A 26,833-nucleotide genomic window follows, 5' to 3' on the forward strand; every position below is an offset into this window, starting at 1 on the left:
GGCAGCCTCTATTCAATAGGCAAAAGTGAGGTCTGCAGATGCTGGAGATCAGAGTCTACATTAGAGTGGTGCCAGAAAAGCACAGCAGGTCAGGCAGCATCCGAGGAGCAGGAAAATCGGCGTTTCGGGCAAAAGCCCTTCTTCAGGAATGAAGGCAGGGAGCCTCTGGGGTGGAGAATTAAATGGGAGGGGGGTGGGGCTGAGGAGAATGTAGCAAAGAATACAATAGGTGGGTTGGGGGCTGGAATGAAGGTGATAGGTCAGAGAGGAGGGTGGAGTGGATAGGTGGGAAGGAAGATTGACAGGTGGGACAGGTCATGAGGATGGTGCTGAGCTGAAGGTTGGAACTGGGGTAAGGTGGGGGGAGGGGAACTTAGGAAACTGGTGAAGACCACATTGATGCCCTGGGGTTGAAGTGTTCCAAGGTAGAAGATGAGGCGTTCTTCCTCCAGGCATCGGGTGGTGAAGGAGTAACAATGGGGCAGGCCCAAGACCTGCATGTCCTCGGCAGTGTGAGGGCGAGTTGAAATGTCGGGCCACGGTCTTTAAAGAAGGATGCCATCTGGTCCTCCTGGGAGCAGATATGGTGGAGGTGGAGGAATTGGGAATACGGAATGGCATTTTTGCAGGAGGTAGGGTGGGAAGAGGTGTAATCCAGGTAGCTGTGGGAGTCGGTGGGTTTGTAAAAAAATGTCAGTCTCAAGTCGGTCGTCATTGGAGATGGAGAGGTCCAGGAAGGGGAGGGAGGTGTCAGAGATGGTCCATGTGAATTTAAGGTCAGGGTGGAATGTGTTTGTGAAGTTCATGAATTGCTCAACCTCCTTGTGGGAACACGAGGTGGCGCTGATACCATCATCAGTGTAGCGGAGGAATCGGTGGGGAGTGGTGCCAGAGAACCAGATATCCTGACTTCCTAGGATTATGTATGTGGACCTCACCTGGGAATCCTGGGATTGGTCCTTGCTCTGGATTTCTGAAGACTTTGGTCTGTAATTTGAAACTCAGCACTTCTGGCGGCATCTGATTAGATTAGATTCCCTACAGTGTGGGAACAGGCCCAACAAGTCCACTCTGAAGAGCAACCCACCCAGACCCATTTCCCTCTGACTAGTGCACCTAATACTATGGGCAATTAGCATGGCCAATTCACCTGCCCTGCACATCTTCAGACTGTGGGAGGAAACCAGAGCACCCGGAGGAAACCCACGCAGACACGGGGAGAACGTGCAAACTCCACACAGACAGTCACCCAAGGCTGGAATCAAACCTGGGACCCTGGTGCTGTGAGGCAGCTGTGCTAACCACTGAGCCACCATGCCGCCCACTTGTGGAGATGTTTTGAGTCCAGTGACCTTTCTGGAATTTAGCCTGACGTACCTCCTTTTACAGGGCTCTTTCAGAATGCTGTTTCATCTTGAAGTTACAACTAACCTTAGAAGGAGTTATCCCACCCTCCTGCTGCTGTCCCACCCACACTCTGGGTAGATGCCCATCATGTCACAGTGCCTGTTTCTATCTGGCATAATTACCCCTAATTATTCCTTCAGTGGTGCTTCTCAACTGTTGCAAAAGCAGTTCATGTTAAACAAACCCTACCACTCCACCAGTCACACCATTAGTATATATGTGTCCACTCAGTTACCAAATTAACCAGTGCTTCTTTTTGTACCACTATAGAAAATAGAAATGTCCCCAGGCTTCAATAAACTCAAAATAATCTGTTTATTATGAACAAAGTGTTTATTCTTGAAGCAAGTGCTAAATATGATCAACATCTAAACTATGATCTGGAATTAGACTATGTCTCCTTAACTCCCACACACCAACTGTCACAGCACTAAAAGAAAGGTTTCTCTCAAGATTTTCTTTGTAAGTCCAAGGGGACAAAGCAATCCTAGTGGATCAAAGATCTGGAATAAAGAATGGAATATGATAACTTCTGACATCATTGGATTTCCCTTTGATGAAACTGAATTACTGACAAACTACAATCATGTGATGTTCCTCAGCTGCTGCCTTTGCAACCACCTCATTCCTCAAGGCTTACAAGAACGCTTTAAACCCTCCAAATTTGGACCCACCCTTGATGCTCCATACTTGCAACACCTCCACAAATTGTACTCGCTGAATTACTGATAGTCGTACAGTGGCGTACATGTCCAGTTCCAACCAATTTCATTCAAGTTCCTGAATGTTGGTCACAGTCCATCATTTCAGGTATTATGGAGGAGACACAAATATCGGTTTTTGGAAACTCTGATCCGGGTTTCAGGGGCTTTTAATGAGAACAGGTTTTCAGGAGTTTTGCAGCTTCAAGAATGTTTTCTTTAATCTGACTCTTGGGTCTGTATAACAGAATTCTAAATCCATAGAGGACTGCAAGGCAGTCATTAGCAAAGGGAGCCTAACTCCCTCAAAGCCAGTAACTCAGGAAATAAACCTCATTTTCTTATTTCCTTGAAACCTTTGCTTTGCTGTTTCCCCAAAATCACTTGATTTCCAGTTCAAAACAGGAAAAGCACCGTGAGCATTTATTCATTTCCAAGAAATCACACGTAAAATCAATTTGAATTTGGAGAATGTGCAAACTGTTAAAAAGGTCCAGCTAGTCTTTAAGTATAAATATGTATTCCCAACAGCTCAAACAACCTGGCACATACACAAGGCTTCATGACGTTGAACTTTTACAAGCTCAATAATCTTTTGCCCCATGATAGAATTACAGCTTTTAAAAACAAGTTATCAAATGAAGATGTTAAAATGAAATATATAACAGCATTGATGTATTACTGACATCAATGGTCTCCATGTCCATGATAATGACACTGACAGACACACATGCTCAATGTTAGAGTTCGTAATATACATTATCGATGAGAAAAACACACAACTGACTGAGAAAAAGATTGCCTGTGGACGTAAGGGTCTCTGGCAGTTTGGTATTTTATTTAACAAATAGACAATTAAAAAGTGAAATTGCTGTTGTAAATTTTGCTGTTTGCTAGAGAGAGATTTGAGTTGTTCTTTTCATTGTTGTCCTGTGAATCCAGCCTTATTTATCGATTTACTAAAGAAAAACATTGCAGAGGACTGGTCGTGCTCTGACATGTTTTCTTTGACTTCATGTATAAAAGTATGAAAATGATGGGTTACAAAAAAAGCAGTTGTTCCATTAAACCTGTCTCCCCCACATTCGTGATGCCTTAAGCATCATGACTCACCGCACTTCCACCCACCAGCCCCATGTGACCTCAATCAGAAAATTAAATGGAAATGTTTTGTGTGTATGCATCCAATCCACAGCGCATAAGCAGTCATGATCATTCCTTCTTATAATGAAGGTGAGAGCAGTTCTGCATGGAACAGCTGTTAGATTTCCAAATACTATCATCAAGACATCTTATTCACTCCTATTGCTTATAAATCTGGTTTCAAGCTTTTTCAGTGCTGTGCTATAATTTGCTGTCAGTCAAGAACATTTTTAGAAGAGAAGGGGCTATGCATGCCTTTACTCTCCATTTTGCTATTTTGAGGTGCTTCATGTAAAAATCCACTGGGTTGTTAATGCTCATCTAGAGAAGGACTTGCAACCTTAGATGTCTGACAAGATTATTTGATTTGAAACTGTGTGATTAGATGGTGAGTGCAGGAGTTCCTGAAATCTTCCAATATTCCTGTTGTTAGGATGCAATATGTTACCAGTGCACAGGAAGATTATATCTACCATTGGAGTCCTGTCAGTGAGCCCAGTGGAAGCTGCACGCGTGGGAAGAACAGCACTAAGCTTCTGTACTTTACAAATGTAGCTTCAAACTGTATCGTCAAAGAATCACTCCTTGTATGCCATATTTTAAGCTGAACTCACTACATATTACCTGTCAATTGATGATTAGGATTTCAGCTTCTGATCACACAGTGACCCAACTGTCTGAGGTTCACATTGATTTAAATGCAGCAACTGTAAGTTGGGAGTTCTTGCACATTCAAAGCTTCTCATCCCTTGTGCCTCTCATACCAAGTCCGTACATAGGACAGAATTGTCAATAGGAGAAGGGTGATCTCGGGGGACAGGAAGGGGTAAAAAGACCTGAAAATATCTCCATCTCAGAAACCCGAGAGAACCACCAACAAATTCCAGGTTTTTCCAAAATTCGTTACAAAGTGAGCAAAGGTCTCTTGAAGAACTGTCAGGTTAGTAATTTAAATATTCAAGCAAGCGGTTAACTGTGTTTATCCCTCTGGTTTTAGGTAGCGTAGGAACGGGTGTAGGCCATTAAACCCTTGATGAGACAATGAGGTCTGCAGATGCTGGAGATCAGATTTGAGAGTGTGTTGCTGGAAAAGCACAGCAGGTCAGGCAGCATCTGAGGAGCAGGAAAATCCACATTTCAGGCAAAAGCCCTTCATAAGGAAGGGTTCCGGCCCAAAATGTCGATTTTCCTGCTCCTCGGATGCTGCCTGATCTGTTGTGCTTTTCCAGCAAGGCACTGTCAACATTAAACCCTTGAGCCTGTTCCGACATTCAATGAGATCATGGCTGATCTATGGTTAACTCCACATACCTGTCTTTGGCCCAAAACCCTAATACCTTTGCTTAACAAAAATGTGTCTATCCCAAATAGAGTATAGGTTCCTGATCTACGTGGAACTTGCAAGGATCAGTAAAGTGAGCCCTTGTTCAATGACATTGACAGGCTGGGAAGCCTTTAAACAGCAAAACTGAAGATCAACTATCCTGCCTTTGTGAACGTCCTGGAGTAACAGCACTTGTGCAGAGGACCCGGTTTCACTAGTTCGTGAATGAGTTCCAACTTTTTGCATATAATTTCACTTGTCTTTGATTCATCCTCCATTTTAATCTTTCACTGCATATTGGAGCAACATAAGCAGCCAATGTTGATCGTAAGCAACAAGAGAAACAACGACTCCAAAAACCAAAAGAAGCAGATTAATTGCAGCTGCTTCCTCCTCCTGGGTACGTCTCTCCACAGACAGAGGGGATGGACACAGAACTCCAGCACAAGGGTACTGACATTCCCAGCACAGGGTCTGCAGGCATGTTCTTTGCAGCAGTGTGCTTCAAGACATTCAGACTTCCAGGGAAGGTCTTTGCTGACATCTACAGCCTTTTGAATAAGACCTCTTTCCCAGACAACTGGAGAACTGTCAGGGTCACCACAGCCCAAGATTTGGTTAGCCCTGGTTCCTTCCAGGGATCTGCTGCCACAGTAAAACGCTGAGGTATCTTTTGGCATTTGTTACAAGGGCAACCATTTAAATCCGCTTTGACACTGAAGTCAGAGAAAATCAGAAGATTTTTTTTATTCATTCACATGATGTGAATGTTGCTGGTTAAGCCAGTATTTGTTGTCCATTCTGAATTGCCTTTGCCGATGTGGAACCACTGCAGGGCTTGACGAGACTGTTTGGGATGGAGCTCCGGGATTTTGATCTTGTGACAGCGAAGGGACGATAATATATTTCCATGTCAGGATGGCTTATGGCTTGGAAAGGAACTTGGATGATGTTCTTGTGCATTGGCTATCCTTGTTCTTTTAGCTGATAGAGCAGCTGGGCTTGGGTGATGCAGTGGAGCGAACTTTGGTGAGTTGGGATGGTGCATTAGGTAGAGAGTACGTGCTGCTGCAGTGGTGCATTGAAGGGAGTGAATGCTGGAGGTGTTGGATAGGGTGTCAATTAAGCTGGTCACTTTGCTTTGGCTGGTGTTCAGTTTCTTGGATGTGGTTGGATATACGCTGCAAGTGGGGAGTGTTCTGTCACTGAGTAGCTGTTTGACAGGGTTTCAGGAGTTAAGTGAATTATTTGCCTCCAAATTCCAGGCCTCTGACCTTTTTATGCAGTCACACATTTATATGGCTGGGAGGAGTTCAGTTTCTCAGCAATGGTAATCCTCAGGATGTTGATGATAAAGGATTCAGCAATCGTAACACCATTGAATGTCTTGGGGAGATGGTTAGATTCTCTGGTTAGAGATGGTCATTTCCTTGTATGTTACAAATGTTACTTTTCAGTCCTTGTCCAAGCCATGCTGCATATGGATATGGGTATGGCACAGTGGCTCAGTTGTTAGCACTAATGCCTGACAGTGCCAGGGACCCGAGCTTGATTCCAGCCTCAAGTGACTGTTTGGGTGGAGTTTGCACATTCTCCCCGTGTCTGCATGGCTTTCGTCCAGCTTCCTCCCACAGTCCAAAGAACTGCAGATTAGGTGGATTGGCCCTGCTAAATTGCCCACAGTGTCCAAGAATATGCAGGCTAGGTGGACTTGACAGACGAAATGCAGAATTACAGAGATAGGGTAAAGGGGATAGATCTGAGTGGGATACTCTTCGGAGAGTTGGTATGGACTCGCTGGGCCGAATGGCCTGCTTCCACACTGTAGCGATTCTGTGATTCAATGAAAATTTTGATACAATCCACTTGGGAAAATGCACTGGTTCTCAAGGCCTCCAGCTGCCTGGGTTACCACAGAACATCAATGATCTGATCACAGCATGCAAAGCTCCTGACTTACCTTTCAGTTGGAATCGAGTCAATGTGAAACACTGACCAGGTTCCTGTATTTAACAAGACCCACTATTTATTACAAGCAAGTGAATTCTAATCACAAGTAAGCAGTTATGAGCTATCAGTAGATGGCTCTACTGGTTAAACTCTAACCAACTTTTAAAACCCCTATTATACCCATAGACAGACAGACAGGAAAATGAAAAACATTCATGTTATGGGTGGAGGGGAAAACCGATCTGGGATCCACAGTTCACTAGCACCAGTCCATAGCATTCATTGAGATGATCCTTTTGTTTGCTAGGACTTTCTGTTCTTCATTCTCCTTCTTTCAGGTTCTTTTGACCTCTCTGCAGGAGGCACAGGGTGACTGGTACAACAATTTTTTAGTTACTGGTTAAAGGCAACTGCAGAAAGCAACTTTTGGGAGATTTACCAGGATGATGCTGGGACCAGAGAGTTTGATTTATAAGGAAAAGGTGGATAGGCTGGGAGTTCTTTCACTGGAACATAGGAGGTTGAGGAGTGTTCTTGTAGAAGTTTATAAAATCTTAAGGGGCAGAGATAAGGTGAATAGCAAAGGTCTTTTCCCTAGGGTTGGGGAGTCCAAAACTAGGAAGCATATTTTTAAGGTGAGTGAAGAAAGATTTGAAAGGGACCTGAGGGGCAACTTTTCATACAGAGGGTGCTTCATATGTGAATGAACTTCCAGAAGAAATCATGGATGCAGATACACTTACAACAGTCAAAAGACACTTGGGGATTGGCATATGAATAGGAAAGGTTTAGAGGCATTTGGTCAGCATGGATAACATCTGTTTCTGTATAACTGTATGACTATAAATCAGATTTTCTTTTGGCCTCAGACATTTTTACTGCAGAGTGAGAGAGACACCACCTGCTCATTGTATGGACTTCAGTAAGGTGGTCAACAAGGTTCCCTAGGGGAGACTGATTAGCATGGAATACAGGGAGAACTAGCCATTGAGATACAGAACTGGCTTGAAGGTAGAAGACAGAAGGTGGTGGTGGACGGTCATTTTTCAGACTGGAAGCCTGTGACCAGTGGAGTGCCACTAGGATTGGTGCTGGGTTCACTACTTTTCATCGTTTATATAAATGATTTTGATGCGAGCATAAGAGGTACAGTTAGTAAGTTTGCAGATGGCACCAAAATTGGAGGTGGAGTGGACAGCGAAGAAGGTTACCTCAGATTACAACGGGATCTTGATCAGATGGGCCAATCAGGAATGGCAGCGGAGTTTATTTTAGATAAATGCAAGGTGCTGCATTTTGGGAAAGCAATTCAGAGCAGGACTTATACACTTAATGGTAAGGTCCTAGGGAGTGGTGCTGAACAAAGAGACCTTGGAGTGCAGGTTCATAGCTCCTTGAAAGTGGAGTTGCAGGTAGATAGGATAGTGAAGAAAATGTTTACTATGCTTTCCTTTCTTGATCAGAGTTTTGAAGACAGGAGTTGGGAGGTCATGTTGCGGCTGTACAGGACATTGGTTAGGCCACTGTTGGAATATTGCGTGCAATTCTGGTCTCCTTCCTATTGGAAGGATGTTGTGAAACTTGAAATGGTTCAGAAAAGATTTACAAGGATGTTGCTAGGGTTAAAGGATTTGAGCTATAGGGAGACATTGAATAGGCTAGGGCTGTTTTCCCTGGGGCGTCGGAGACTGAGGGGTGACCTTATAGAGATCTATAAAATCACAAGGGGCATGGATAAGATAAATAGACAAAGTATTTTCCCTGTGGTGGGGGAGCCCAGAACTAGAGGACACAGGTTTAGGGTGAGAGGGGAAAGATATAAAAAAGACATAAGGGGCAACATTTTCACACAGAGGGTGGTATGTGCATGGAATGAGCTGCAGAGGGTATGGTAGAGTTTGGTACAATTACAACATTTAAAAGGCATTTCGATGGGTATATGAATAGGAAGGGTTTGGAGGGATATGGGCTGGTTGCTGGCAAGTGGGGCTGGATTAGATTAGGATATCTGGTCAGAATGGACAAATTGGATCAAAGGGAGTGTTTCCATGCGGTACAATCTCTATGATTGTGATTCTTCCAGCAATTCAAAGGCTTCTCATGGTATTGATCCCACCATATGACGTTCAGCCTCCTAGAAACCAATCAGAATTGCCATCAGGCTGATCTTTAGCATCCACAACTGGTCATAATTGGAGTAACCAATCAACTGCTGTTGTTGGTCAGCTCTCATTCTGCAAACACCTGCATAGTGCCATACCATCTACAAAACAGCTTCAGTGCTGCTTGAACAAAGCAACAGTGTAAACACCACTCCCAATGAGCTGCAGTAACCGGATTTTAGAAGCGCAGCAATTCCTTCCCATGCCTTTTGTTTTGTAACAGTCCATTTTTCAGATTTCAGTTTGCAATCAAAAGTACAAAAACTATACGGAGACAGTCTTTACAATCTGATTGCTCATGAATGGTGTTTAGCACTGTGCTATCATCATTGAACATCCAGCTCCTGACTGGAAGTTGAAGGAAAGGTATTTGAAGAACTCTTTATAGCATATGGGTCTATATATGGGACACTCCCTGAGGAAGTCCTGCCATAATGTCATAGGGCTGAGATGATTGAGCAGCAACCATAATCATCTTTCTTTGTGCTAGACGTGATACCAACCAGCCAGAGTTTTCCCAAGCTTCCCATGGACTTCAGTTTTGTTCGAATTCATTGATGCCATTTCCAAGAGGGACTTAGTAGCTTCGCTACTGACCAAACTGGCCAAATCTGAAAATACATAGCTGTTTGACTCAATCTGCACTAAATGGTGTGGAACCAAAAAAAACTGGAAAAAAATCTGCTTGACATTATCCCCATCAATCTACTTATTGCAGCTGCATCCTCAAGAAAACAGGTCATCCTGAGCACCAAACCACACTTGTAGAAATAAAGTCTAGTTTTATCATGTTGTATGGTCCTATCACAGCACTAAATGAGTGGATATCAAACGGATCTAGCAACTCAAAACTAGATAACTGTGAGGCACTATATCTCATTGGCAGCAGCAGAATTGTATTCAGTCACAATCTGTGACTTCATGTACCGGCTAATGCGTGATTACCAGAAAGTGAGGTCAAACCTGGTTTAATGAAAAGTGCGGAAGGCCATGCCAAGAGTCATGTCAAGCTTGCTGAAATATGAGATAGCAGCCCAGTGAAGCTACAGCACTGAAATATTTGCATAGCAAACAGCAGAGGCAGTATGAAATTGGCTAGGCTAACTAACTTGGTTGAGTTTTTTGAAGAAGTAATGAAGAGGATTAATGAGGGCAGAGCAGTGGATGTAATCTCATTGCACTTCAGTAAGGAGTTCGACAAGGTTCCTCGTGGTTAGCAAGGTTAGATCTCATGGAATACAAGGAGAACTAGCCATTTGGATACAGAACTGGCTCAAAGGTAGAAGACACAAGATGGTGGGTAACAGTTGCTTTTCAGACTGGAGGCCTGTGACCAGTGGAGTGCCACAAGGTTTAGTGCTGTGTCCACTGCTTTTTGTCATTTACATAACTGATTTGGGTGTGAATATAGGAGGTATGGTTGGTAAGTTTGCAGATGACACCAAAATTGGCAGTGAAGCTGACAGCGAAGAAGGTTACCTCAGAGTAAAACGGGATCTTGATCAGATGGACAAAAGGGCCAAGGAGTGACTGACAGAGTTTAATTTAGATAAATGTGAGGCGCTGCACTAAGGAAAGGCAAATCAGGGCAGGATTTATATACTTAATGGTAAGATCCTAGGGAGTGTTGCTGAACAAAGAGACCTTGGAGTTCAGGTTCATAGCTCCCTGACAGTAGACAATTGGTCAGAGTATTGAATATAGGAGTTGGGCGGTCTTGGTTACAGATGTACAGGACATTGGTTAAGCCACTTTTGGAATACTGCATGCCGTTCTGGTCTCTCTGCTACAGGAAAGATGTTGTGAAACTTGAAAGGGTTCAGAAATGATTTATAAGGATGTTGCCAGGGCTGGAGGATTTGAGCTATAAAGAGAGGCTGAACAGCTTGGGGCTGTTTTCCCTGGAGCATTGGAGGCTGAGGGGTGACCTTATAGACGTTTATAAAATCATGAGAAGCTTGGATAGGATAAATAGACAAGGTCTTTTCCCTGGGGTCGGGGAGTCCAGAACTAGTGGGCATAGGTTTAGGGTGAGAGGGGAAAGATATAAAAGAGACCTAAGGGGCAACGTTTTCATGCAGAGGGTGATACATGCATGGAATGAGTTGCCAGAGGAAATGGTGGAGGCTGGCACAATTACAACATTTAAAAGGCATCTGGATGGGTATATGAATAGGAAGGGTTTTGAGGGATATGGGCCGGGTGCTGGCAAATGGGACTAGGGGCTTATTTAGGATATCTGGTCGGAATGGATGAGTTGTACCAAAGGGTCTGTTTCCATGCTGTACATCTGTGACTCTAAGTGCTCCCGCAACCAACATGTGAGATCTAAACTCTGCAGTCCTATGCATCTAACTCTGAATGATGGTGAGCAATTAATCAACTAAAAACAAATGGGAAGACTCCGCAAACATCCCCAACCTCAATAATGAGTCAACCCAACACATCAAGGTAAAAAACAAAGCGGAATCGTTAGACCCATCTTGGCCTCCTCCTGAGATCTACATCTTCATAGATGACAGTCTTCAGACAATTTGCAAACTGAAAATGACAGAAGACATGATACTCTCCAAAGGCTATGGGCCCTGATTACATTGCATCAATAGTATGGAAGACTGATGCATCAGCATGAGCCAGACTTAGTCACGCTGTCCCAGTACAGTACTGACATCTACCAGATAATGTGGAAAGTTGCACAGTAATATCCTATCGACAAAAATCAGGACAAATCCGCCTTAGTCAATTACTGCCCCATCGGTCCACTGTTGATCATCAGTGAAGTAATGGAAGAGGTTATTGACTGAGTGGCACCTGCTTAGCAATAAACTGTTCACAAATTATCAGTATTTCTGTGGACAAATAAACAGAGCATTGGAGCAGCCTGAATTTTTCATAGAATTGCTTTAAGTAGAAACCACCTGTAAAATAATACAACACCCCAGAGATAAGCTAACAAGGATCATTAACTGTTAGTTTCCAATCGACCAGATCAGAACTGCAAAAAGTAACATGAAAATGTTTGGTACTGTTTGTATCTCAGGTCAAAATAATATGAATATATGCTTGAGGAAGAGGAGGTGAGAGAGAAAAAAAGAATCATTTGAAACTATTTTTGGGGAGTGAACATGATATTGATACCACAAAAGTTTTTTTCTTTATCTGTTTTTTGCTTAGATCCAGTGGCAAGGAGTATGCACTGAAAATAATTGACAAGGCCAAGTGCAGTGGGAAGGTAAGAAAATTTCCTGTTCAGCATTATTTTTCTTCAGTGTTTGACTAACTTCTGGGATACGGCTTGAAGTCTACAGCAGAGCAGTGGGGGACATTCGAAAAGGAGCTGGGGAGAATACAGATCCAACAGATATTCTTTCGAGGGAAATATAGGAGCAGAACATTCAGAGAACTCTGAACGACGAGGACTGCATGAGGAAGAATAAAAAAGCTCTCAGCACGTGCAAAGAGAGCAGCATTTCAGCATCAGCCCGAGAGGAATACAGGAAGTGAGGAGGAAACATAAGAACACAATCAGAAGAGCAAAAATGGACATGAACTTGCGAGCAGGATTAGGGAGAATCCTAAGATATTTTGTAAGTACATTAAAGGGAGCAGGTTAAGCAGGGAAGGAATATGGCCCATTTGGGACCAAGAGGGCGTTGTCTGTGTGAAGCCGCAGGATATTGGAAAGGTGCTAAATGAATACTTCTCTTCAGTCTTCACTCTGGAAAAGGAGAACGTCAGTACGGAATTCAGGAAAATGGGTTGTGAGGCACTTGTGCAATTTGGTGTAGGAAATGGGGAGATCTTGGACGCTCTGTCAGGCTTAAAAACAAACAAATCCCTTGCCCCAGATGAACCGCATCCCAGGCTGCTCTGGGAGGCAAGGCAGGAAGTTGTGGGGGGCTCTGCAACAAATTTTTAATTCCTGTCTGGCCACAGGGGAAGTGCCAACGGACTGGAGGATAGCTTTTCAGGAAGGGTGGTAGAGATGGCCAGGAAATTACAGGCTGATGAATCTCACATCAGTGGTAGGGAAACTATTAGAGAAAGTTCCGAAGGAGAGCATTAATACCCACTTGGAAAGGCATGGGCCAACTAGGGATAGTCAGCATGGCTTTGTCACAGGGAAGTCACACCTAACAATTTGTTGGAATTATTTGAAAATGTGCTCAAGTGTGTGTTTCACTTTGGTCCCAATGACAGAAACATTCCAGCAGTCAGATTGCTCTCAGTGTGATTACAGAGCTACCCACTTAGTTCAACACTATACAAGTCAACATCCTGCCTTTGTTGACCACACAATATGGTGCCAATCTGTTTTTCTCTTTGTCTTTGTAATTTCAACCTCATTAACTCTTTGCGGGGTGGCACAGTGCATCAGTGGCTTGCATCGAAGTTTGCATATTTTCCCTGTCTGCTTGGGTTTCCTCCTACAGTCCAAAGATGTGTAGATAAGGTAGATTGCCCCATAGTGCCCAGGGATGTGGAGGCCTGGTGGGTTAGCCATAGTAAATGCAGGATTACGGGGATAGCACGGGGTGGGGGGTGGTGGGGGGGGGGGGGGGAGGTGGCTGCGTCTGGATGAGATGTTCCTCAGAGGGTAGGTGCAGACTCGATGGGCTGAATGGCCTCTTTCCACATTGTGGGGATTTTATGATTCCATGATTCGAACTTAGTGTCAACATAGAAGGATAACCTGATGAAATGAGGTTATCCTGATCTATTGCCTTATCTTTGAATCAACCCGCATGTTTGATGTTTAATGCTTCAAATTAAACATAATTTAAAAGACAGAAAATAAAAAGGGGCATAATCCTATTAAGTCTGAAGCACATGCTGCAGTTTAAGGAAGCACATGTTTCAGTTATGACTATTGAAGATCTGTGGTGAAGAAAGAAGATAACTTTCAAGAACTTGAAATCAAGTGCCAGGCATTGAAAGCACTGAATGAAGGAAAGATATGCAAAAAAAATTCAATCTGAATTCATTGTCAAACACAATAGAGTGAGCGGTCAGATAAAAAAAAATGCTGAAAAGATTAAAGAGAATTATTAGAGAATGGAATACTAACACCAAAAAGATGATTTGGAGATGCCGGTGTTGGACTGGAGTGTACAAAGTTAAAAATCACACAACACCAGGTTATAGTCCAACAGGTTTAATTGGAGGCATGCTAGCTTTGGCGCACTCTGAAAGCTAGTGTTTCCAAATAAACTATAACCTGGTGCTGTGTGGTTTTTAATCAAAAAGATGCAACTTGCAAAATATCTGAGATTGAAGAAGGCACTCTTCACTTGGTACAAAGATACAATTACAGTCAACCCAAGCGAAGGGCTAACAAAAGAAACCCTTTTCTCGAGCAAGTTTAAAGTGTTGCAGATAAAATTGATGTTGACAATTTTACTCCTAGCAATGGCTGTTTCTTTTTAAATGGTGACATAATCGCATCCACACACAGCTCTGAGGGAAAGGTTCATTTGTCGACACTTCAGAATGATTCGCATAAGTATGTTCAAGAAATTGTTCAAGAATATAACCCAATGGAGATCTTTAATGTGGACAAAATTACCCTATTCTATGAATGCACACTAGATAAAACTTACACTGCCAAGGAACAGCCTGCAGTTGATAGTAAGCAACCAATAGATCTTATTGCCGCAAACCTGACCAAAACTGAAAAGACATGGTTTATTATCCATCTGCAGGTTCAAAAAGCCAACTGGCATAAACAACAGCAACTATTTCCCAGTCATCTCTGAAACAAACCAGAAGGCCGAGATGAAATGTACAATTTTTAATTCATTGGGTTCAGAGATTTGAACAGCGCTTGCAGTTCCAGAGAAGCAAGATCCTGACACTCGTGGATAATTGCTCAGCCCTCCTAACATCCAAAACTAAAAGCCGTAGAAAAGCATACCCACCCAACACTTTAAGTGCTCAGCCAATGGAACTAAGATATACAGCATCTTGTGTTGCAACAACAGACAACAGTGCCACTGTGGAAGCTGTTACAAAGGCAGCAGGTTCTGTTAAGACAGCTGAGGAATTTGAGCAGACAGAAGCTGAACATCCAATTCTCTTTATGATTTTCTCACCTTTCTTTTTGGGACATCTGAGTTCCTTATTGGTTTTTAGTATGTCCCCACTTATGAATGCTCAGCCATGTGATTGTGTTTGTCCATGGGAGCCAAGTTCACCATTTTTCATCTGTGAACTAATATCGTGAACCTGAACAACTGAATGTTCAAAGCTTAATTGAATAAGTTATGATTTGGAGGTGCCAGTGTTGGACTGGGGTGTACAAAGTTAAAAATCACACAACACCAGGTTATAGTCCAACAGGTTTAATTGGAAGCACACTAGCTTTCGGAGCGACGCTCCTTCATCAGGTGATAGTGGAGGGCTATAAATTCTGCATGTTAGGATTGAGCCCTCCACTATCACCTGATGAAGGAGCGTCGCTCCGAAAGCTAGTGTGCTTCCAATTAAACCTGTTGGACTATAACCTGGTGTTGTGTGATTTTTAACTTTGAATAAGTTAGAGCAACTCAGGATAACTCCGAAATGAAGGACCATTTACATATTCTAAAGTGATTAGATAATTATTTTAATTATCAGTTGTCAATCGATTTGAAACAAAAGGAGTTTCACCATGATGTAAATTGAATGTGGAGTCCTTACTGCTTTGCCCTAATTGGCGTGTAGTTGCTATTGGTTAGAACTAAGGCCACTTTGTTGTTATAAATGATATTTCTACTGTGCTTTTCTTTATTATTAGGAGCACTTAATTGAGAATGAGGTGGCAGTGCTGAGGAGGGTTAAACATCCCAACATCATCATGTTAATTGAAGAAGTAGACACACCGACAGAGTTGTACCTAGTAATGGAGTTAGTCAAGGTAAGAGGACTTAAAGAAGTTGGAAATGAGTCAGTTGCGGGTAAAATAAATTTCCATTCACTTATTAAAGACTCTTGATTGCTACCCAAAGCCAGATGTTCTTGTCCCAACATGCAGATTATGAGCACTGCAAAGCTTACCCAGTCCCTAAAACAGGAACAATGGTCTGTAATGGAATTTGAAATACTGTGCACAGTTTTGGACACATTATCGAAAGAAGGATGTGCTGGCATTGGAGGAAGTCTAGCAGAAAGATCCTGGGGATGAAGGGCTTGTCATGTGACTAACAGTTGAGGTGTCTGGGTCTGTACCTGGAGTTTTGGGGAACGAGGGGGATCTGATTGAAGCTTACAGAGTATTGAGGGGCGTGGATACAGTGGACTGGAGATGATGTTTCCACTACTAGGAGATACTAGGAGCCAAACCTCAGTGAAGGGATGAGCCTTTAGAACTGAGATGAGAAGGAACTTCTTCAGCCACAGGATGGTGAATCTGTGGAGCTCATTGCTGCAGAGTCTGTGGAGGCCAAGGCATTATGTGGGTTTAAGATGGAGATAGGTTCTTGATTAGTAAGGGTTATGGGGAGAAGGGAGGAGATGGGTTGAGAAACGTATCAGAGCTGAAAATGTGTTGCTGGTTAAAGCACAGCAGGTTAGGCAGCATCCAAGGAACAGGAAATTCGACATTTCGGGCCAGAGCCCTTCATCAGGATGAAGGGCTCTGGCCCAAAACGTCAAATTTCCTGTTCCTTGGATGCTGCCTAACCTGCTGTGCTTTAACCAGCAACACATTTTCAGCTCTGATCTCCAGCATCTGCAGACCTCACTTTTTACTCTGAGAAACGTATCAGGCAGGATCAAATGGTGGAGCAGCCTCAATGGCATGAATGGCCTAATTCAGCTCCTATTTTTTATGGCCTTCTGGTCAATCCTGAACAGATATGAGCTGAAAATGTGTTGCTGGAAAAGCGCAGCAGGTCAGACAGCATCCAAGGAACAGGAGATTCGACGTTTCGGGCATAAACCCTTCTTCAGGCTTATGCCCGAAATGTCGAATCTCCTGTTCCTTGGATGCTGCCTGACCTGCTGCGTTTTTCCAGCAACACATTTTCAGCTCTGATCTCCAGCATCTGCAGACCTCTCTTTCTCCCTGAACAGATATGCCCAATTAGTGTTCAAGCTGGTGCTGAAGTGAAAATCTGGTAAGAAATTGGTTTGAGCTTAATTTCAGACACAGGATTGGTGACACATTTGGCACATGCACCAGATGTCTAGGCCCAAAGCTCATCCCAGGTGAGGCCTTGTTTCTCACCTTCGCAAAGCAACAGGTATTAACCACTCCAGGCCCATTTGGGTGAGTTATAACACCAGCAGTTCAGGGGGTGCTGAGAATAGGTTGGATGCAATGGAAGGGTATAAGCACTGACTTGCAGCAGTCTGCAGTTTTGTTGTGAGGCAAGTAACTGTTCCTACTCCCGACTCCACTTCAAGGGAGTTGAAAATCAAAAGGAAATAACCGTAACGGCAGTATGCAGCACTTCCTCTGACACTGGTTGGGCTGCAGAAGTACTTGAAAAAGTGAGAAGTAAACAACCAGCACATGATCCTTTTGGTGTACTGAGGTCAGAGTGTGTTTATGATGCAAACATTAGATCTCTCGTAATCAGATTTCTGATTTCTAAATGTAGAATCAACTGAATCCCGTTAAATAAACTGGATTCAGCCAGCATTATTCAGTTGGATTAAATCTTTCTTCTGTGCAGTAGGAGGCAACTGGAACTTCTGGATCAGTGAGCAGGGTTGGCCAGGCAATGTAATTCATACAGGTTCAAGTCCTGCATGACAAGTGGGCAGCACGGTGGCACAGTGGTTAGCACTGCTGCCTCACAGCACCGGAGACCCGGGTTCAATTCCCGACTCTGGCGACAGACTGTGTGGAGTTTGCACGTTCTCCCAGTGTCTGCGTGGGTTTCCTCCGGGTGCTCCGGTTTCCTCCCACAGTCCAAAGATGTGCGGGTCAGGTGAATTGGCCATGCTAAATAGGTTAGGTAAGGGGTAAATGTAGGGGTGTGGGTGGGTTGCGCTTCGGCAGGTCGGTGTGGACTTGTTGGGCCGAAGGGCCTGTTTCCACACTGTAAGTAATCTAATCTAAGTAATCTAATCTAAAAGACATGAGAATGTTTTCAAATGCCGTTTTCTCATTGCAGTCATACAATTTCATTCATTAATAATTGAAATTAGATACTGAATAAGTTATTCACGAGGCTGGTGCTCATTTTCATTACTATGCAAACTGAGAATAATATCTTAAATTCTCTTGTGATGGCAATTGAGGTGAGCAGTAAAAGTCTAAGCATATAATTGAACTTATAAGTATTAGATCTGGAGGGCAGCACACTTAAAATTTCAACATATGAACAACTATCATATTTATAACACTTTTTTTTTTAATAGTTATCCTTAATGAGATATACAGAATTGCTGTCAGTTAGCAGTGATGATGTTCCCTCAGGTACTGTTGGATTGCTGTTCTATTGTTACTGATGCTGTTTGATTGATGGATATAATTATATTTTCACTTTAAATGTTCAGCTTCGAAGTACACACTGCTGTGCATCTTTAAAAAGCAATCTTTTCACAATTTCATGTGGAGGGTTTATGGTTCCAAACTTAAAATCACAAAGCAAAATACAATATCTAATTATTGGACATTAATCTTTCCCTGCCACTCCTTGTAACGAAGGAAAATGGATACATGCTCCAGGGCAAAGGACATGGGAAGGCAAAAGGAAATCAGAAAAAATACCTTGGGGCCAATAAATACGCAAAATTCCTCTTCAACCCCTTCACGCAATTAATCCCAGTTCATGGAACTGATTACATTTAACAGCGCATATTAATCCAGTTCCATATTATATGAGACAATCTCTATCCCAGTATAGAGCCACAGCTCCAAATCTGAAAATCATAATTTTTGTTAAAATTGTGGACTGGTGCCCATGTCTTAATTTCCATACTGTATTTCAATACAGCACAACTCGGTCAAAAATAGAGTTTCACAGTTATAGAGCCACTGAGTTGAAGATAGATTTTAACAGTCAGTCGTAATACCCATCTATAAAATGTCTGAGAATCCATAAGGCTTGTGTGAAGGAAGGGGTGTTACACAAAAGCAAGACTTCCCACTGTTTTCATCAGGGGTGTGTTGTAGACTGACTGCCCAGGTTCAATGACCAAAAAACAGGTAACAGTGTTTTCAGGCTTGCAGAGTTGAGTAATCACCGATGCATCTTTTTTTCCCGTCCCTGATTACTTGAGATCTTAAGATAGATGTAAAGGATGCATGTGAGGCAGTTTTGCTTCCATCAGTGATGGATTGTCAGTGTCTAGCTTTCCCCTTGCGAGTCACCCGGGACGATGTATACTTGAGAATGTCTTTGCTAGCTCTGACTCACCAGGAGGTAGTGACGGAGCTGTGCTGTCTGGTGGAATCAAACTCTTAATATTGACAAGCGAAAATGACCACGAAATCTTAAGACTTCAGCTTCTTTGAAATGATACCAAGAGTATATGATCAAGATTCAAGATGCATTTGATTATAAGATCATGAGGGGCATGGATAGGATAAATAGACGTCTTTTTTCTGGGGTGGGGGGAATCCAGAACTAGAGGGCATAGGTTTAGGGTGAGAGGGGAAAGATATAAAAGAGACCTAAGGGAAACGTTTTCACGCAGAGGGTGGTACGTGTATGGAATGAGCAGCCTGGGGAAGTGGTGGAAGCTGTTACAATTAAACGTTTGAGAGGCATCAGCATGGGTATATGAATATGAAGGTTTAGAGGGATATGGGCCAGGTGCTGGCAAAGGGGACTAGATTAGGTTGGGATATCTGGTCAGCATGGATTTGTTGGATTGAAGAGTCTGTTTCCGTGCTTTGTACATCTCTACGACTCTGTGAAGGCATTGAGAATGAGAAGGGAAGTGGAAAGGATAGGTTGTAACATCAAGAGCAGGTTACAGTCACTAATTCAGCAGGGGCTATATGCCATGCCAAAATGATATTGAAAGATTGGGTGGAATCTTATAAGGGTCTGAGCAATATGGACTTTTGTGAGATTTATAACAGAAACAGAAATGAAGTCCAAGAAGGCCCACATTGATGCTGGGAACACTTCGACCTGCAGAATAGTGAGTTTCTTACTTGACAGAGGCGGGTTGCCAATGGAAGAGGATTAGTGCTTGTTAAACATCTTGTTAATGACCCAAGTTGTCTCATTAATATTTAGCTTCACATCTTATGAAGCAAGCTAGACATCAAGAAAACTAGACATGGAAATCAAAGCAGGTACCCATTGAATTCAGCTCACTGCTCACTCCAAACAACCTTCATGTTGCATAGAATTCAACAGCATCTCAAGGCAGGATCTACAGGCGTAGTTGGGATTTCAGTTATCAATACTATTACTGAAGCCCAGATCTAATATTCAAATTTAGATTCATTTTCTGACTAAGATACATCTGAGATCGGAACTGGAATTTGAATGAGACCTGCAATACTTTGTAATCTAAGTTCAAATGAAGCTCATTCCTTCAAGCACATCACTCAGTGGTGCTGTTCAAAACATTTGGAAATCAAAATTATTCTTTCAGTTTGCACTCATGAGTAGTTTTTAATCTGATATTCACAAATAATTTAACCAATCAAGCTTTTATACAAGAGGCTGAAAATCAGCAAGGTCCACGTTCCTGTGTGCTAGCTGACATTTCCTGTAATGACATTATCTAGGGTCACTGGAATCAAGGGAATGTTACAGAGTGAGTTTCAATGTGATCACGTTGAAAGACTGGTGACATCCCATCAGTCACTTGTTAAATGTTGACGAGCAACTTTATCAAAAGGCACAACATTAATTATCAAATGTTAGCTAAATAACACTGTCTCACCATCTCTCAACTTTTGGTTGGAACAGTCCCAAATGATGTGGTGTCCTGACAGTTTGATCCAATTGCTGAACTGTCTGGGTTTGCAGTTCCACTGAGTGCCCTCCTCTTTAAGCCAGCCCTTGTGTGCAGTTTGAGCTCTGTTCAGTTTTGGGCCAATCCATTCTGCATCTGCACCCTCTGGGGAAACATCCTGGACACTGAATTTAAAGACAAGACACTGTTCAAAGATCCCAGACATTCAACCCACCAGGATGTGGAAACTCTCGACAGGTCTCCTTCCTTTCAGTTGGAGTCCATCTCAGCTTGACAGTTGTGGAGGCAGCAACCAATCTGTCTGCGAGTTAGAGAGTGACAGGAAGCCTCAGCCAATCGGGAATCTGCTCATGGGAAGGAAGGTGGTATGAGCAATAATTGATGTTGCAGCAACCAATCACTTTGATTGATCAGGACAATTGTCACCACTAACAAAGGTATGTTAGATGTTTGTATAGCCTGAATTTGCAAGGGAATTTGTACATGAATATCCCTGTTGCGGATTCCCCCCCCCCCCTCCCCCCCCGCTACATGGTAATGATAGCTTGGTTGGTGTGGCGAGTGGTGGATGTGAATTGCTGTCAGGAAGATTGAGGAGGCTGAAGGAGATTCAGCCCCATGATCATGCATCTGGTTTCTGGTATTGATCAGTGATGACAGTGCTGTTCTGTTAGTGGTGCTGAATAAATATAGGCGCAGTTAAGCGATATTCAATTTCATTGACTTCAATATCAGGCATGTCTTATGATTGACAGCAATAACAATTCCACCTTGTTTTTAGTGTCCTGTTACTCTACAGTTGTTTGCTCTCACAGGGGAACATCAAGGGAAACTGCCCATCCCAGGGAACTGTGGGGCAATCTATTTTGAAATCCTTCCATGAAGATAAAATCATAGCTCGACTGGGGTACACATAATTCCAGCTTTCCAGAACAAATGGGCCAATGGGCTGAGAAGTGGCAGATGGAATTTAATTTAGATAAGTACGAGGTGCTGCATTTTGGGAAAGCAAATTTTAACAGGACTTATACACTTAATAGTAAGGTCCTAGGGAGTGTTGCTGAACAAAGAGACCTTGAAGTACAGGTTCATAGCTCCTTGAAAGTGGAGTCAAAGGTAGATAGAATAGTGAAGAAGGCGTTTGGTATGCTTTCCTTTATTGGTCAGAGTATTGAGTACAGGAGTTAGAAGGTCATGTTGTGGCTCTACAGAGCATTGGTTAGGCCACTGTTGGAATATTGCATGCAATTCTGGTCTCCTTCCTATTGGAAAGATGCTATGAAACTTGAAAGGGTTCAGAAAGGATTTACAAGGATGTTGCCAGGGTTGGAGGATTTGAGCTATAGGGAGAGGCTGAACAGGCTGGGGCTGTTTTCCCTGGAGCGTCGGAGGCTGAGGGGTGACCTTATGGAGGTTTACAAAATTATGAGGGACATGGATAGGATAAATAGACAAAGTCTTTTTCCTGAGGTTGGGGGAGTCCAGAATTAAAGGGCATAGGTTTAGGGTGAGAGGGGAAAGATATAAAAGGGACCTAAGGGGCAACTTTTTCAAGCAGAGGGTGGTACGTGTATGGAATAAGCTGCCAGAGGATGTGGTGGAGGCTGGTACATTTGTAACATTTAAGAGGCATTTGGATGGGTATATGAATAGGAAGGGTTTAGAGGGATATGGGCCGGGTGCTGGCAGGTGAGACTAGATTGGGTTGGGATATCTGGTCGGCATGGACGGGTTGGACCGAAGGGTCTGTTTCCATGCTGTACATCTCTATGACTCAGGCCTCCGCTACAAAGATGGCCTTTAAAGCTGATATTCCTGAAGAAGGTAATGCATCTTCCTTCTGGGCTTACTGATCACTTCCCCAATATCGTCCTGATCTGACAGGATCATAAAGTATTCTTGACTATGCTATTCCCACTTCTGGGTGTTGTGGTTCTGTTCGCCGAGCTGGGAATTTGTGTTGCAAACATTTCGTCCCCTGTCTAGGTGACATCCTCAGTGCTTGGGAGCCTCCTGTGAAGCGCTTCTGTGATCTTTCCTCCAGCATTTGTAGTGATTTGTCTCTGCCGCTTCCGGTTGTCAGTTCCAGCTGTCCGCTGCAGTGGCCGGTATATTGGGTCCAGGTCGATGTGCTTGTTGATAGAATCTGTGGATGAGTGCCATGCCTCTAGGAATTCCCTGGCTGTTCTCTGTTTGGCTTGTCCTATAATAGTAGTGTTGTCCCAGTCGAATTCATGTTGCTTGTCATCTGCGTGTGTGGTTACTAAGGATTAGCTGGTAGTGTCGTTTTGTGGCTAGTTGGTGTTCATCTCTGGGTCTCACACACGTTCACTTTGCTCTGATTTGGTAGAGGCTGCACCCCTGTCAAAAACACGTACAAATTACCTTGCAAATTCAGGACAGGACAAATTTAATTCCAAGTCTAAAACTTTCCTGTGGATTTGTGCTGAAGGTGCGATGTCAGTGTACAACAACCAAAGGGTATTTTGCACTGTTCCCTACTATCGTACATGGCTCATTTCTTGTCTGTTGTTAATGTCTTTCCTGACAGGGTGGAGACCTGTTTGATGCCATTACATCATCAACTAAGTACACAGAACGGGATGCTAGTGCCATGGTGTACAACCTCGTTTCTGCACTCAAATATCTGCACAGCCTGAACATTGTACACAGGGACATCAAGCCGGAAAACTTGTTGGTATGTTTTGAGCTTGGGAGTGAATATACCACCAATTATTTTAGTCCTGTAGAGTTGACCAGCACAGTATTAATACTGATTTCACCTGTATCAGACACAGTGAATGAATGATTGAATTTTAGCCATGTTACAAATATATGAATGGGAAACACCCAAATCAAATCTCCTTTACAAAGTTATCGATTTGACATTGTCACCATTGAAGTTAACAAAGATTCCAAATGATTTGAGCACGTATTACAAAAGTGCCTTGTGGCCAGAGAATGCTTAGTTGGCTGAACGTCTGGTTCAGTGTGATGAGTGCAGAGTGATGTCAATGGAGTGGGTTCAGTTCCTGCACTGGCTGAGATTGCCTTCTCAACCTCATCCTTTCCTTCAGCTATGGTGACCTTCAGGTTATGCTCTCACCACCACTTGTGTGTCTCTCTCTCTCTCTCTCTCTCTCTAATGAGAGAGCAGCCTGATGGGGATCTTGGGCTTACAACAACTTTACCTTTTACTTCTGTCTTCCCCACCACCGTCCATCGTGTGTTGGTGCTATGAAGTCTGTATCAGCTTACAGCCTGGACCTCATTTGTAAGGACCTAACAAGTTCGTTGTGCCAAACCTTTCCACCCTACATGGGAGCAGAAGACAGCTTGGGCCTGGGAAGGAAGAAGTCAAGAGTGTGGTGCTGGAAAAGAACATCAGTCCAGGCAGCATCCGAGGAGCAGGAGAATCGACATTCCTGATGTAGGGCTCCAACCCGAAACGTCGATTCTCCTGCTTCTTGGATGCTGCCTGACTTGCTGTGCTTTTCCAGCACCACATACTCGACTCTGATCTCCAGCATCTGTAGACCTCGCTGTCTCCTGGGCAGGAAGAAGGTGCCCCTGAGGAGCGTTTGCTGGGTGGGAGAACAGCTGTGAATGGGAAACCAGTTGAAGCGTTCTCTTTAAAGACCATTGATGAGGCCGCTCCGAGCTTGTGAAAATGGGCAGTACATCTGTCAAGCTCATTAGACTTTAAATTGTAGTTTGACCATGTTTTATGACCCTGATTTGCATATTACAGGTTGCTTCCTGCCTGGAATAAGCAGGTTTCCCTACTGTCTCATCCAGAAGTTCCTACCACACTGATATTGTGCTAAGTAACTTACCAGCATTATCAGGTTACTAGTGTGCTGTTATGACAGGCAGCTGCAAGTAATATTATTCCCAATTTATTCATGTACATGAGGCCTATTTGTATTGGTTACAGTGATTCAATCATCGAATGTCTTCTTTATGTTAGAGCACCTGGGATGTCTTGAAGACACGGGACTTGTTCTGAAAATACAGCTCCTTCTTTTCTGTTTGTGTATTATTGCACGTTTGTCAATATTAAAATTAATCAAATCTGGTCACCCTACAATAGGAAAGATGTTAAACTTGAAAGGGTTCCAAAAAGATTTCAAGGATGTTGCCAGGGTTGGAGGGCTTGAGCTATAGGGAGAGGCTGAATAGACTGGGGTTGTTTTCCCTGGAGTATCAAAAGCTGAAGGGTGACCTAATAGAGGTTTATAAAATCATAAAGGGCATGGATAAAGTGAATAGCCAAGGTCTTTTTCCCTGGGTAGGGGATACTAAAACTAGAGGGCATAGGCTTAAAGTGACAGGGGAAAGATGTAAAAAGGACCTAAGGGGTGACTTTTTCACGAAGAGGGTATGGAATGAGCTGCCAGAGGAAATGGTGGGGCAGGTACAATTACAATATTTAAAAGACATCTGCTTGAGTACGTGATAGGAAAGGGCTAGAGGGATATGGGCCAAACTCTGGTGAATGGTACTTGGAATGGATGAGGTAGATCAAAGGATCCATGTTGTATAACTCTATGACTCTATCAGCCACCTAAAGAGCCTGGAACTGCTTAAATCAACCACAGTTTTGTTCAGCAGGGCTAGTGTCAGAAATCACAGGCCTCAGTGCTGCCCCTGGCACCACCCTGCCCATACCCAAGCATTTGGACCTGCCCCCTGACCTGAGTGAAAAATAAAATAATACTATTACAAATGTTTGGCTCCATATCATTCACAAATATCACCAACAGCAGAGCTACCAGAGAGGTAACAGAGCAGGTAACAACCAATCAGGCTGTTTCCCAAGCCCATTCCTGAGATGGTTTCAAAACCAGCAGGACTGGCTGTCCAATGAAGCAGGCAGCCAATCAGATTTATTAAGAACCTTTTTAAAGATATGGATTTTCTAGGAAGGTTGAGGGCCTACGCATATTTCTGCATGGGGAGAGATACAGGTGTAAGAGGGTCTGTATTGCGGATCACCTCCAGCCCCCACCCCCTCACCATGATTGCTGGCTGCTTTTTGCATTTTTAGTGTATTTAAATAAAGTGCTTTGTCAGTTAGCTTTCGCTGCAGCTCGACACTCCTTTGAAGCCAGGGGAGGTCTCCAACTGTCTCATTGAAGGTTATTTGTCACCTTTAAATAGACAGCTCTGCAATCTCTAACCATCAACAACAAATTGTTACTGCACTAAAACTGAGGTGACTCTATCCTGCCAATGTTGTCATTATCCCACAGAGGATCTTTGATTTTAATTCTGGATTTCTTCCTAATAGCTCCCATTTTCTATTCACCATCAGGTTTTCTGTTTCCTCACTTTTCTGTAACCAGTCCTAAGTATCGTGAGTTTTCGGAGTTCATGTATGTGTTTTGCTATTCTGGACCTGAATCTATTATTTCAGTTTCCAGCTTTTCCCTTATGTTGCCTTGACCAACTCTAGCTGAGGACCCTTCTCCTCATTCAGCATGTCCCTTTCAATCCACCCTACTGCCCTCCTAGTTCCAGCCACACACAACGCCCCACCCCTGATCTTTCTGCACCCTAACTGCTGCCCCAGACGTTACTCCCTCTTAGTAATATTGTAGTCCATTTTGATCACCTCTTCTAGCTGTCTAGCTTCCTCCAAAGACTGTAAACACACACTGTAAAGTCCCTTTGTCCCTCTACCTTTTCAGAATCTGACTATTTATTGTGAACTCTTTGCCTTGTCTAAGCTCCTCAAATGCATTGCTTTACATTGAATTGAATTCCATTTGCTAATTTTCTGCTCGCTCGATCAATCCATTGGTAGCAGTCTGTATGGATTACATCTTTCTTCCTCACCACAACCGATTCTTGTGTCATGCAAAATTATTTATGACTCCTGCATTTAAGTCTAAATCCTGGACATTGCCTGTAGTGAGCCCTGTGGAATCCCACCAAAAACAGGCTTCCAATCTCAAGAAATCATCTCTTAACCAATACTCTTTGTATCTTGTAGTATCTGAGTTATCAATCTAACTTGCCACTACCATGGGCTATTAATTTGCAGCCCAGAATGCCTTCTGGGACTTTATCAAAAACCTTGCTGAAATCCATGTAAATTACATCAAAGATATTGCCTTCATTGACCCTTGTTACCTTTTCAAGAAAATGTAATGAGTTAGTCGGGCATCACCTTCCATTAACAAATCCATTCTGACTGTCTTTGATTATTTCATGTGTCTATATTTATACTGCCTCTCAGAACTGTTTCCAATAATTTTCCCACCACTGAG

General features: G+C 43.2%; 1 protein-coding gene across 6 annotated transcripts in view; it reads left to right on the top strand.

Annotated features, from left to right (window-relative positions):
* dclk2a (doublecortin-like kinase 2a) overlaps positions 1-26,833 on the top strand; it is a 314,799-nt gene that overhangs the window by 233,748 nt on the left and 54,218 nt on the right. For 5 of the 6 annotated variants that reach the window (XM_060827326.1, XM_060827342.1, XM_060827334.1 and 2 more), the window contains 3 exons: positions 11,862-11,919; positions 15,463-15,582; positions 23,110-23,256. In XM_060827326.1, the coding sequence (XP_060683309.1) occupies positions 11,862-11,919; positions 15,463-15,582; positions 23,110-23,256 (325 nt within the window). The remainder of the gene's footprint in view (positions 1-11,861; positions 11,920-15,462; positions 15,583-23,109; positions 23,257-26,833) is intronic. The other variant, XM_060827359.1, reaches the window with a different exon arrangement.

This window comes from Hemiscyllium ocellatum, chromosome 1, assembly GCF_020745735.1.
Source record: "Hemiscyllium ocellatum isolate sHemOce1 chromosome 1, sHemOce1.pat.X.cur, whole genome shotgun sequence".
NCBI classification, from domain to species: domain Eukaryota; kingdom Metazoa; phylum Chordata; class Chondrichthyes; order Orectolobiformes; family Hemiscylliidae; genus Hemiscyllium; species Hemiscyllium ocellatum.